Source organism: Stegodyphus dumicola, chromosome X2 (assembly GCF_044657685.1).
Source record: "Stegodyphus dumicola isolate Sdum_Otavi_A_Nest chromosome X2, ASM4465768v1".
In the NCBI taxonomy this organism is placed as follows: Eukaryota; Metazoa; Arthropoda; class Arachnida; order Araneae; family Eresidae; genus Stegodyphus; species Stegodyphus dumicola.
In genome coordinates, this window is record NC_140781.1 from 12431097 (window position 1) to 12444299 (window position 13203).

Below are 13203 nucleotides of genomic sequence, written 5' to 3' on the forward strand. Positions count from 1 at the left end.
ATCATACATAGAAAAACAAGCTACAAATTTCTGTTTATTTACAGACTTAGCTTTGCCTATGTTAACATAATTCTTTATTTAAAACAATTTAATTTTGAATTAAGATGATAATTCAGTTTATAATACAGACAAATCCGATAGGGTAGCTGTCAAATTACTTATGAAAACACTGTTAAATCAAGCCTACTATTAAATTTAAAATGGCTTTTAGCTCAATTTTTAAATCTGAAGTATTAATATTTAATTTTACTTATCATTAAGATTAGCGAATTTATCATTACTTATCATCAACATACCCAAATAAGCTGAATGTCACACTTATCAAGTAAACTTATTGGCAATAGATTTTTTCCTCCTATTTTGTTTATATATTTTTCATACTTGCTCCCTCAACTCCATCTTCCCCTTACAAATCAGATGATTCAGCATACTCTCAATTCTTCATAAATTTCTACTAAAATGCCAATCACTTTGCCACCCCTGTCCTGCCTACTTCTAGTAAGTTACTTGAAAAGAGATAACAGAAACAGCAGAAGTATTGAAAATGCAGATTTTTCACACCCATTGCATTCCAAGTAGGTTTTGAGCAGCATCAGGTATTTTAAGATGCTGCCCATACCTACTTGTAATGCAATGTGTGAGAAGAACAGGCTTCTCACAATGTATTAATAGTTGGAATGACACATACAGTACATCACAGGAACCAAAACTGAAACATCAGTTGAAGACGTGACATTATTATCAGTCACACCAAATTTCTTCAGCTGACTTCCAGCAGCAGTGTGAAAGTTATGGTGATTCTTATGCAGAATTGTGATATTATTCAGTTCTTTTTGCTTATACCCACTCCTTCTGAAAAGTCGGCAACATGTTGCCATCTAATTTTTTGCGAAGCTAATATGCGAAAGGGAACAGCCACTTTACATTAAGAATTCCATAAAAGAGTAATGAATTAATAAAACTTTAAAAAATCAAAATATATCTGTAATAAAACATCTACCTTTTAATAGAAATCCTTATGTAAGTTGTTCTGCCCATGTATACAGTGACCTGTTTTTACTTTAAAAAAAAAAAAAAAATCACACAATTGCACAAATTTCACATTGTACACACTGGTGTTCATCCCATGCACATAACAATGTGTCTTCTCTTAAAAAGAACATCAAAGAATTGCACAAATTTTGATCCATGAAATTCGATTGTTTATGCAGTACAACTTCATGGAATGTGAATTTTATTTCCCTACTCTTGAGCAAAATGCTGTATTTCTGAAGAAATTCAATGCTTTCTTTTCTATCAGCCAGCAAATTATACAATTCCATTCTCTACAAGAGAAACAAATGCATTCAATGCAAAAACAAACACTAACCAAAAAATGACTGTTGAATTTGAAGGTGGAAACCCATCTTGACTGCTTTATGGGCGTATCTGGATTGCCGCATAAGTACATTTTAGCAACACAGTACAATGCCTCATGAATACTTTTCAGGGAGATTTTCGGATAATAAGTAACAACCTATTATTCTAATGCATATGATACCTTATGGGCAGACTATCAATGCGACAATTACTCTATATTTTTTAAGTCAACCTGAAACCCCTGTAGGAAGAAAAGCAGTGACACTTCTCGCAGAATTCTCCCATCTCTTTGCAAAACACTGTCTAACTGCATCCAGGGCAACTTTTAATTGATTTGTTCACTTGATGGTGGTATAATTGACCTATCGTCCACCATATTTCTTGAACTTAAGCCCCTGAGACCGTGATTTTATTCTAAAGACGAATGAATCACTTCATGGCATTTATTTCCAAACTGTTAAAGAAATTCTTCACGTAACAGACCATTTCATTTAAACCGTCAATTAAACAGGCATTGCTATAAGTATACTACAACTTCCACATCATTGGCAATTGGAATGTACACAGTGCTGATGAAAATATCAAAGGACAGCAAAAAATGAATAGGGTTATTTCTGCCATGCCAACTGTAAACAAATACTATTTAAAGTATTTACTATTTAAAGTTCAAAACCTAGTAGAATCAGTACTTGTACTCTCTCCCATTGAAACTGCTTACAAATCTTAAAGAAACAGGAGGGCATTCAAAACTGAATTAATTTCTATCCTTATACAACAAACACCAATAATACATCACACACATTATCAAGTATGATTAAACAAACTGAATGACTTAAGTCACACAACTTTACAGAAATTTAATAGGCAAGGCTTTTAACAGGATGTGTGTGAAGAATGGACTTCTCACAATGTATTAATAGTTGGAATGACATATGGAGTAGATCACAGGAACCAAAACTGATATATCAATTGAAGACGTGATACTATTATTGGTCACACCAAAATTATGAAGTTCACCTGACTTAAAAATGAAAAAATAAAAAATGCAATATGTTAATTAAAAAAAAAAGAATGATAGATTATTTCTATTTACTGTTCTATACCTTTACACTTATATAACAATTTATAGTCCTAATTTATTCTCATCAACTAAAATAACCCCTATAATAGTAGATAATTCCAAGATACCTTAACAAAAATTGCAGCAGCCAGCTTGAAATGTTAGTTGGCATTCTACATGAAATCCCACTGTGATATGGAAGCATTCAAACGGCTGTGTCCTTCACAAAAAAGATGGAGTAACACATTCTAGTATGTAACACTGTTCTTAATTATCTGTGAATCACAGTCATACATGAATACCAAGTATTTATTCACAAGGAATTAAGATATCCATCAGTATTTTGTACATGATTCAATTGATATTACATCATAACACTTATATATTATAACAAAACATCTAATTAATAATTCATCTGAAATTTAAAATATCAATAATTTGACAGTTTCCATTTAAAAAAAGGGTACTGTTCTGTTATTGGGACCAGATTTAGAAAAGTATGAATGTATGCATGTGTGTATGTATGTGCATATTATGTGTAAATGTAAACACACACATACATTCATGCTTGCATATATACATGCATACATGAAAACATACATCCATACATTTCTGGATCTGGTCGATAACAGTACAGTACCCCTAAAAAATTTAAAAGCCTGAAAGCATTCAAATTTCACATTACGCCCAAAGGAGCTTTTTTTTTTACATTTTGTGGGTTACCTTTATTTATTAAATATCATATTCTCTGCACTTAAACCATAAAATCCAGTTCAACAGCAATATTGCAAAATAGTTTTAAAATGAGCACATCTTTAGAATTTCCAACACACAGTCTTGCGCGATGGAGATAATTTTTTTTTTTTTTTTTTTTTCTGTACAGGGTTGCCATTGCTTGCTTTGAAATCGTAGAGTTTGTTAATAAAAAATTCGTTAAAGTTTTTCAAAATATGAAATAGATAATAAAATAAACTCCAAATTTGGGCTTCCAGATGCCCATATTCGGTATCCAGTAAAATATCAGTATCCAGGATTTTATCCTGGATACTGACCTCTTGGATGATGTTAAGGAATTAGATTACAAGATATAAAGATTATAATAATTAAAGTATATATATATATATATATATAATAGGCTAAAAATTAACAAACATTTTTTAAAACCCGTCCTGTGCTATAGCTGCAAAATTAAAGTAGAATAAACTTAAAGCATCTAAAGTTAACATTGTTGAAGAATTGCCTTGCTTTGATTCTAATTTAATGTCAACTATAAATGCTTTAAGTTTCTATATATAAAACTAAAGTCATATATATATATAACTAAAGTAAATAATTACACAGTGGGTATAAATTTTAAATTCTTCTTATTATTATTTCTATTTTATTTATTTACTTTTGTATAATTTACTCTCTTTATTATTAAATCCTTTAACAGTTTCAAGATATTTACATATTTTAAGTATTTAAAATACTTTTTTCTAAACCTTTTTACTTCTCAAAGAGTTCTTAGCAAGACACATTATAATTTAAAGCCCTCACACGAAAAAATCTTTTTAACTTTTTCTCCTCCTTTATTATACTTTCTATATTACTCCTTCATTATACTTTCTATATTAGCATTTATCAAATTCTTTTCAATAATCAATTTAGAACAGAAAAAGTGGCAAAGAATAAGTAAACAGAAACTTGATAAATTACTTCAAATTTCCCTGGAAATAATTTCATTAGTGATTTTTATATTTTTTGATTTCATTAATGTCTTTAATAAATTTTACTTTAAATCCAAAATTATGAATGAATTACTGCTTTTATTGCAAGAATACTTGCACTGGAAGATATAAACAAAGATCAGTTAAATATGTATTTATGGAAACATTATTCATGATGTCACTTTGCTCTGCATTTCAAGAAATTTATATATTAAAATCTTTTAGAATTTTATATTTTACCTTCACAGATTGTCAAGATAATAGTTATAAACAATGAGGCAGAAAATGAAACAATGATTAATGAAATTAAATAATAATAACCAAACTGTATGTTTCCAGCATACAGTTATTGACTGTGAAAATGCCTTTTTAGTTTTTACTCTACAATGAAAATTTTTATACACAAAAAAATTAAGGAACACTTAAGCTCAGCTTTAAAAATCACATTTTGAAATGGAAAAGAATATGATTCAAAATTTATAAAAATTGCAAGCAACTCAATACCATCACTTCAATCTGGAAGTAAAGGCAATCAGATCAGGAATTGAAAATAATAAATTTTAATTGAACAATAAAATAGTAACCATCTTTTTTTCCTACAGTAAAAAGCAAAATAACGATGTACTGATAAGAGCCTACTTAAAAATAATATATCCTCACTGCTAAAAACTGAATATGTGTGTCAAATGAAAAAAATTATCATCTTAAAAGTATATTTTAAATTTATCACGAATAAAACAATCTATTTATTAAACTGTTATAGGGGAAGAAAGGTAAGCATTCTCGATTAAAGCGCACCAAGATGGAAAGAAATAAAAAGGGAATGATACTAGCTATGAATAAGAAAACAGCTGAGAATACAGTCAAAATATCACATACCTCCAGTATTAATTGAACAGTATCTCTTTCTGCGATGGAGACCATAAATGATAGAAGCTGCACTAAGAACAACCAAGACAGCGCCAATACCAATGAAAACAATAGCCGCTTCACCTATGTTTTCAGAATTCGCAAGATTCGAATTTGCCATATTTTGAGATTCTTCGAGCTGAATACCCATGGTTATTGTTTACGAACCAATGTTTCGTCTAAGGGAAAACCACGGACGAATTTTAATTTAGGGTAAGGAGACAACCAAGCATGCGAAACCTACTTCTGTTATTATTGCTCTCATTTTTACATCTATCGTAGCGCCATCTATTAACTAATTTCGCAAACTTAAAACTACTAACAAAAATTGGAGGTTTTCCGCAAAGAACCCGTTCTATTTTTACGCGCCAAGCTCGCCGATAAGCAGCGTACACTTCTCCTAAGCGAAAGAAACGAATTATTACATAAAAATGCTACTTAGTGTTAGAGCGAATTACTGCCATTCTTACTTTTTTTTATACATATAAAGAAAACATTTTAAAATAGGCATGTAATAAAGGAAAAATTACTTCTGTTGTTCAGATTGAAGCATTTTTGATAAATTAATAACGCAGCTTTCCGCTTAAATTAAATTTACTTTTTAAAGAATTAGAATTTATTTATTCACGTACTGAAAATCTAAGTAATCCAATAACATAGATGTGGAACAAGTGATTAAAGACAGGCGTAATTACAGTATGTTAAGAAATGCAAAACAGGAAATGGACGAAATTATTCTAGTCTCAGCATGCATTCGCTAGTAAGTACATTATCTATCACTTGTTCCACGTTCGATGAAGCTGCGATTATTGTGCATTGCGCATAACGTGTTCTGGCTGTCAGGATTTAGAGATGTTTTTATGGCGATGTAAGTAGAGTCTGTCATCTCAGATCTCAGAGGCACTCCGAAGAGAGACTGGAAACAATGCACTACTTGGGATGTGGCGCCATCTGCTCTGCCCAATTGTCGTTTATATACTCATTTTACAAATAAAATGGAGAATTATATTTCCATTTCATCGAAAACGTGAATAAACTGCATAGCAAGATTTAGTTTATCTTCTTGAGTTTTCAGTTTCTTGAAAATCACAGCAAGTTTCAAAATTTTTCTAATAAAACAGACAAAATTAAGCATCATAGAGTTAGCTTCCCTTTTCATACTGAGTCATTCTTCAGCTACCATTCATGAAATCTGCTTTACACATCTCTTTGGTTATTTTTGGCAGTCAAAATTGTTTAAGTATATTAATGTTCGTGACCATTCAAAAGATACCAAAGATAATATATGTTGTTGTTTTTGTTACTAATCTCACTTGTTTGATGTAATCAGAACAAGCCCACGAATTACTATCGTGGCAAGGAGTACAAGACTGCAGTTACCGTTGTCTAGAACCTTGAGCACTATGCAGGTAACCGTCCGACTTTATGCTCTGTACTGTTCCGCCTTCAGATTTGAAGGCGAGCATAGGAGGGGAGCGGATTCCGTGGGTCCTTTTCCCTACTACCAACCCCTTGAGACGACTTTCAGCTAGTCCACGGAATATACTCCCTGAGTTGGTCGCATTTTAGTGTTCTTATGCCGCACAGAAACTATACATTTACAAACATTTATACCTTCTCCAGGATTCCAGACCGGGCCCCTCAGTACGACATTCAGCTCCTATAATTAGTTTCCCATCTGGTCGGTGAAAATCTATATTCAGGTTCTGATTCAAACAATATAAAGATCATAGCTTAATTTCTAATACTAGGAGCCCTAAGGAAGGTAATCAAGAAAAGTGAACAAAAATAAATCTATCAATAGAATAATAAATAAAGAATAGCTGAAATTGGAAAAAATGTAAGCAGATAAATGAAAATTAACTAATTAAGTTAAATTAATAAAAAATAGTTAATAAAGTATAGATAAGAGCTAAAGTATAAAATGTTGTTCTTCAATTAAGAAACTAATGTAAATTTCAATTGCTTCTATAAAAATGTTATTTTTTTATTAAATTTTAAGAATTTTTTCCTTCTTTGTCTTTTTCTTATCAAATTTTCCTACAATTTCTTGTAAACTAAAAATTCGTTCAGTCACCTTCTGTTCGTGGCATAGATTTTTAAGATGTATGATAAGACTGCTCTTTGCTTACGTTAGTTAACAAGCACTACAGCCAATTCTTTGCTACAGCTAACGTTTATAACAAACAATTTCCCTTGGGTCTACTTAAATTTCTTTTAGCATTTCAAATTGAGTATGAACTTGCAATAAAGAGGACAGATTTCAATCATTACTTAATAGAAAAAGATTCTTTTTTTTTTTTTTTTTTTTTTTTTTTTTTTTTTTTTTTTTAGTGCACAAAGTGATCTAGTTATGTTCGTGAATAACAGTTTCTCTAATGTATTGTCTCTTCTTTTAAAAGGAAATCATACCAATTTCTTTTTAAAAATGGGCTAAAATCAAGAAGAGCTTTAAGCAACTTAATCTTATACATCTAATTATTGTCTATATGCATAAAGTAATTTTAACATTGTTAACTGTTAAACTAGTCATATTCTGTTTCACCTAACTAAAATTCTCCACAATCTAAATCAGAGCCTAAACCAGCATTTCTGAACTCCTTTATTAAAAAGAAATTATTAATATCTTCAAAAGACTAAAAAAAAAAAAAAAAAATACACATAAAAATTTATTCCGAATTCATGTTAAATATCTTTCATTACAGCATTTTATTAAATTTTGTTTATAATGTTTAAGGGGTATCTGACTAGCTAACCAATTACTTCTACCAAAATAATCACCGCCAGACGTTACCTTTGTAAGATGTAATTTTCTTTACTAACATAAACTGTTACTAGACCTACTTTGAAAGTCTGTTTAGCACTAAGATTAGAAGATGAATACAATAGAGGAAGGGTGTAAAAGGCCCTGTTACTGAAGTTATTTTACAGACGGCATGGTCTTATGTGCTTACAATTTCATCATCCACTTGCGGTGAGAAGCTTGAAATAAACCAAATTTAAGGGATAAGCTAGTAGATAAGTACTTCACTAGATAAGTAGTTCAAGACCACATCAACTAATTTAATCTAGCAGGGTGACTCAGAAGCCTGCCGGCGTGATACTAACTTCGGCTGCAAGAATGCGAAGCCGAGATTCAAAATTCAAACAGCAGGTAGAAATAACAACGTGCGCACTCAATAACGAAAACACGCTCTGTTTAATCTTTTCGCTACTTCAATTTAAACACACTCTCATTCTCCCTCATTCCTGGCGAAGAAACGCAAAGGAAACAAGGAGGAACATAAAAGGCTAACAAAATAAAATAACTATTAGTAAAAATAATATAAATCTTATAAATCTTTCTTCGTCATTTAAAGTTTGAATTATGCAATAGCCCTATAATTTTTACATTAAAAAATAACCTCTCCACAGTCTAAATATTTATTTATTATCTTTAATGCACTATCTATCAATGAGTATTTGGACACCCATGCAAATGCCGATATCGGCAGTCTTCATACGCATCGCGCACTTCACCATTGAATATCCTGTAGGAAATAACATTGGCATTAGTAGCAGGCAAGATTCTACGAAATGCAAGAGTTATATGATTTGGGGAAAGGTGTAATCGTCGGGTATCACAAAAATGGTCGATTTTAAGGGGAATATCTAGTGAGCTGAATTACCCAAATTCGACAGTGGCCTATGTGATTCAAAAGTGGAAGGTGAGCGGTGATTATTGGAATGAGCTTCGATTCGGCAGATCCGCGAAATTGGGAAATAGGTGCCGACGGGTCTTGACCAGCGCACCCAACCGATGGTCCACATACTCCAGGAGTTTCAAGAAGCAACTGCGAGTGTTGTTTCGATCTATACCATTCGTAAGAAAGCACATCTGCTTCGTTTTCATGGTCGTGCTGCTGCCCATAAGCCTTTGATCAAAACGTTCAGCCGCGTTGCCCGGTTAATGTGGTGCAAAGCACGATGACAGTGGACCATTGATTAGTGGAAAAGAGTCCTCTGAAGCAACGAATCAAGATTCACCCTCTACCGTGTCGATGGCAGGGTCTGGCGTCTGCCTGGAGAGCACACCCTGCTTCAGTGCGTGTGTGTGATTATGGCAAAGCCTCGAGGGCTATCTGCCTAAGGGGAGGGATGCCTTTGTGGAGGACTTTCTAAGGGAAACTGGCTCGTATACACGTTACATATGGGGAAAACAACGAAAACGCCCATGCAGCCAGCCCGTTTGCGGGATTCGAACCTCGGACCGAACTACCACTGTTCAGCGACTTTACCGCTCGGCCGCTGGTGCCCTGCTAAAGTGCATTGTGCCCACTGTGAAGTTCGGTGGAAGTGGAATTGCGATCTGGGAGTGGACTGAACCCTTGGCCCTAATTCATGGTAAACTGAAGACCGACGCCTACTGAACTATTCGGATGACAGTGGGCTTCCGACGTTGTCGCAGTTTTACGAGTTTGACTCATGTTACTTTCAGGACGACATTGCCAGCTGTCATGTTGTGATATCCACCATAGATTGGTATGATGACAACGGGTTTAATCGAATGAACTGACCTTGCCGAAAGCCCAGACCTGAATGCTATCGAGAACCTCTAGGATGAATTGAATCACCATATTAAGTGGTGCAACAACTATCCAATATCAGCGAAGGAGCTGACATGTTTTCTCTGGCCAAGTGGAAGAAAATTCCAATAGCCGTCATACAAGGCCTTACGGAACACATGCGCGGAGGATTGAGGATGTAACTGCCGCTCATGGAGGCTGTACCAACTACTGAATTTGAATGAATTTTGCTTTTCTTTACTTTCCTTTGCTTTTCTTTTTCTTTCTTACTTTTTTGCCTTTCGTGAGCGACTCTTCATGAAATATTTTTGTTGAAGACAAATATTTAGGGCAAGCACTGGAAATTGACATAATAGCAGTTTCTTGCAGTCTCACTTGTTTTAATGGAACTTCTATTTACTTACCCGTTATTTCATGATTATCTGTCGAGAAATCTTTCCCATGGAATTATAATTCACAGACCAAAATCCTAACCTCCTTCCTCGACACTTGAAATCCGGCTAGCTGCTTTATTGGCTGGCGTTGTTTGTCCGTCAGCCGCTCGCTGGATCTCGTAGGTGGTTTCCTTCTGTTTTCATTTCTCGCCAACTTGTTACTCTTTTGTGCTAGCCTCAGTTTTTCAGTGATGTTTCCATTTTCCTCGTCATGCATGCGTCTTTTAGACTCTGTTTTGCCCGCTCTGGTCTCCTTTCTTTTCTTTTCTGGAACTACTATACTTAAAGTCGAAGACCCATCTCTTGTCCTTGGCGCTTCAGCTTCTCTTCTGCCAAAAGGTGATTCCTGCAATATATCTTGAAAAATCTGGATATAAGCGAGGTCGCAGTATTTTTTACTTGATACATGATGGCAGTAAAATTCACCCCAATATATCTCTTTAGGTAACACACAATTCCCAAAATCCTATGTCTAATGAATGGCCCTTCAAATTTTGGGCAGAATTTGCCAACGTTTATTGTGGGGCGCAAGGCAACGAGAGCTTAATTTTCAACACCTTGTCCCCGACTTTAAAATTGAAGTATTTTCTTTTCTTTATCATAGTATACACTTTCTGCCTTGCTCTTGCGATATCCGAATTTGCAACAGCTTCATTAATCAGTTTCTGAACATCTGTTAATTTAAATTCTGCCTCCCATCTTTGCATGATTTGGTTTGGTTTGGTTTGGTTTTATTAGATTGCGGCAAAGCACTCGAGGGTTATCTGCCTTAAGGGAGGGATGCCTTCGTGGAGGACTTTCTAAGAGAAACTGGCTCGTATACACGTTACACATGAGGAAAACCACGAAAACGCCCACGCAGCCCAGCCCGTTCGCGGGATTCGAACCTCGAACCGAACTACTAGTGTTTAGCGACGTTACCGCTCGGCCTCTGGTGGGCTGTCTTTGCATGAAGAACAATTTATCCACGAGGATAATTATCATCTTACCCAAAAATTATTCTGCTGGCGTTTTTCCGGTAGGGTCATGTTTAGCTGTTCTTAGGGGGAAAACCAATTCGTTGACGCAGTCATCGTAACGGCGGTGATAGCTTTTAACATAAATACGAATAATTTTATCTATATTCCTGTCCATAAGCTCTGCGGTATTTGATTGTGGCCGATAAAGAACTTTCTTTAAATGGTGTATGTCAAACCCTGCGCATACATCTTCAAATATTTGGTTAATAAACTGGGGACCGTTGTCTGAAATAACCCTAAGTGGTGCACCATATTTTAAGAATTATTTATTCAGAAAAGCATCAGATACGATTGTAGTTGAGACTTTGTTGTGTTGTTGTTGTGACTTATCTCGCTTCTCTGACACACGGCATTTTGCGACTTTTGTCGACATTATGATGGGCAGTTAACGCGGTATTTATGATGAGCAGTAAACGAGTCATTTTGTTCTTGGCGACAATTTTCAAAATCGTGCCAAAGCCGTACCATATACTAGGATTTTACCCTTACCTTTTTGTTCAGCGAAATGTAATTAGCACATTTCGCCGAACAAAACATAAAACAATATTGCTTCTGCCCAACCGCATCACATTAGTACTAGTCGAAAAACTCAAACTGAGCTATGCAAGAACATTTTTAGTTTTAAGTAAGGTATGTTCAAATTTCTTAGTACACAATATTCAAATGATAAAACGACTACATCAACAAAGCTTTAAAAAGTATTTATAAGTTATAATCAAAGATAAGTTTTCAAAAATATAGTTTCAATAGAATACAAAAATTATATCTGTGCAATTATATCTTGATAATATGAATCAATCTGCTGTAAACACATTGATCCATATTATCAAGTCTGAAATATCACTTTTCAGTCTTTAAGCATATTGCTTCTTTAGAAAGATGGAAAAATCAAGTTTACGCATTAGTTTTTTCTCATCAAACCCCATTTCAGAACTATTCAAATGTCAACAAAGTTCACTCAGACATTAGACTCTTACACTCCATGGCTCTACTGGCATTCCCTATTATTTCAGATTATTTCATATTCACAATTCATTATAAACATCTAAAACAGTAAAACATATAAAAAAAATATTATTTATTACATTACTGCATCGTACCATCCATCAAGACAATAACACAAACATCGCTAGCAAGAATGGCGCCATGTTCCTTGTTTGGCAACTTTTATTTCTGAAAGATGGGGGAGAGGTGAATTCTTTTTCCTCACTTCAGCTTTACCCTGGAGAAAAATAGTTTTACTCTCAGAAAAGAGTGAATGAAAGTGGTCGCGGAAAAGAGATGATGTTCAATACCAGTGTTTATTTGTACTCTCAGAAATGTTCATATATGCGTATATAAGTATGCGTGCATGTGTATATGTGTATTCAGAAAACGAACTCGTGGCGAAACCACCTCAGCAAGATGATCACCTCTAAAAAAGACCAGTATTTCTGAGAACATAAGTCTATGTTGGTACTGAACATCCTCTGTCTAACGCGACCACCCGCAAAGAAAATTCTTGAAATGTGGCCGGTTGCCTTAGACTCATTTCGTGGAGGCAACTTCTCTAAGATGACCACCTCTAAAAGATATAAGTGTTTATGAGAACATAAATATATATTGGTTATGAACATCACCTGACTAAGACGACAATCGCAAAGAAAAATTTTAGATGTGTGGCAGGTCGCCATAAACAGACCTCGCTGTGTGTGGATATATATAATTATATATGTAAGTACCGATTACTGTTATTGTTTCCGACAGAAATTCTAAAAAACCAATAAATGAGCATATATAGTGAACCCAGTCTAAGACAACCACCTGCGTTTCCAGTTCTGATGGTCTTAAAGAGGTCATATTTAATGCTCATGCTTATTTATACTCTTAGAAATACTGATCGTCTTAGGATAGTGATGGAGACGAAAGGTTTTACTGTATGTTTTTAATTTTAAATGTTCCTATTGGTTACAAAACTTACCTTAATATCAACACTAGCAAATAAATAAAATAAAAATACGTAAATAAATAATTTAAAATAATCAGTAGACAACAAGAATACCAATGAATTTTGGTTTACTGATACCAGTATTAATTTCATTGTTTACAAGCGATCTATTGACGTCAGTAAGAAAATTCGTATAAATCAATAGAAGATTTATTTGGCAC

At 33.9% G+C, this 13203-nt stretch overlaps 1 protein-coding gene across 1 annotated transcript in view; it reads right to left on the reverse strand.

Moving 5' to 3' along the window:
• Positions 1-5310, reverse strand: part of LOC118184383 (uncharacterized) — a 37505-nt gene extending 32195 nt beyond the window's left edge. The window contains exon 1 of the mRNA XM_035354052.2: positions 5008-5310. Within this exon, the coding sequence (XP_035209943.1) occupies positions 5008-5188 (181 nt within the window). The 5' untranslated portion in view covers positions 5189-5310. The remainder of the gene's footprint in view (positions 1-5007) is intronic.
• Positions 5311-13203: the final 7893 nt, after the last annotated feature.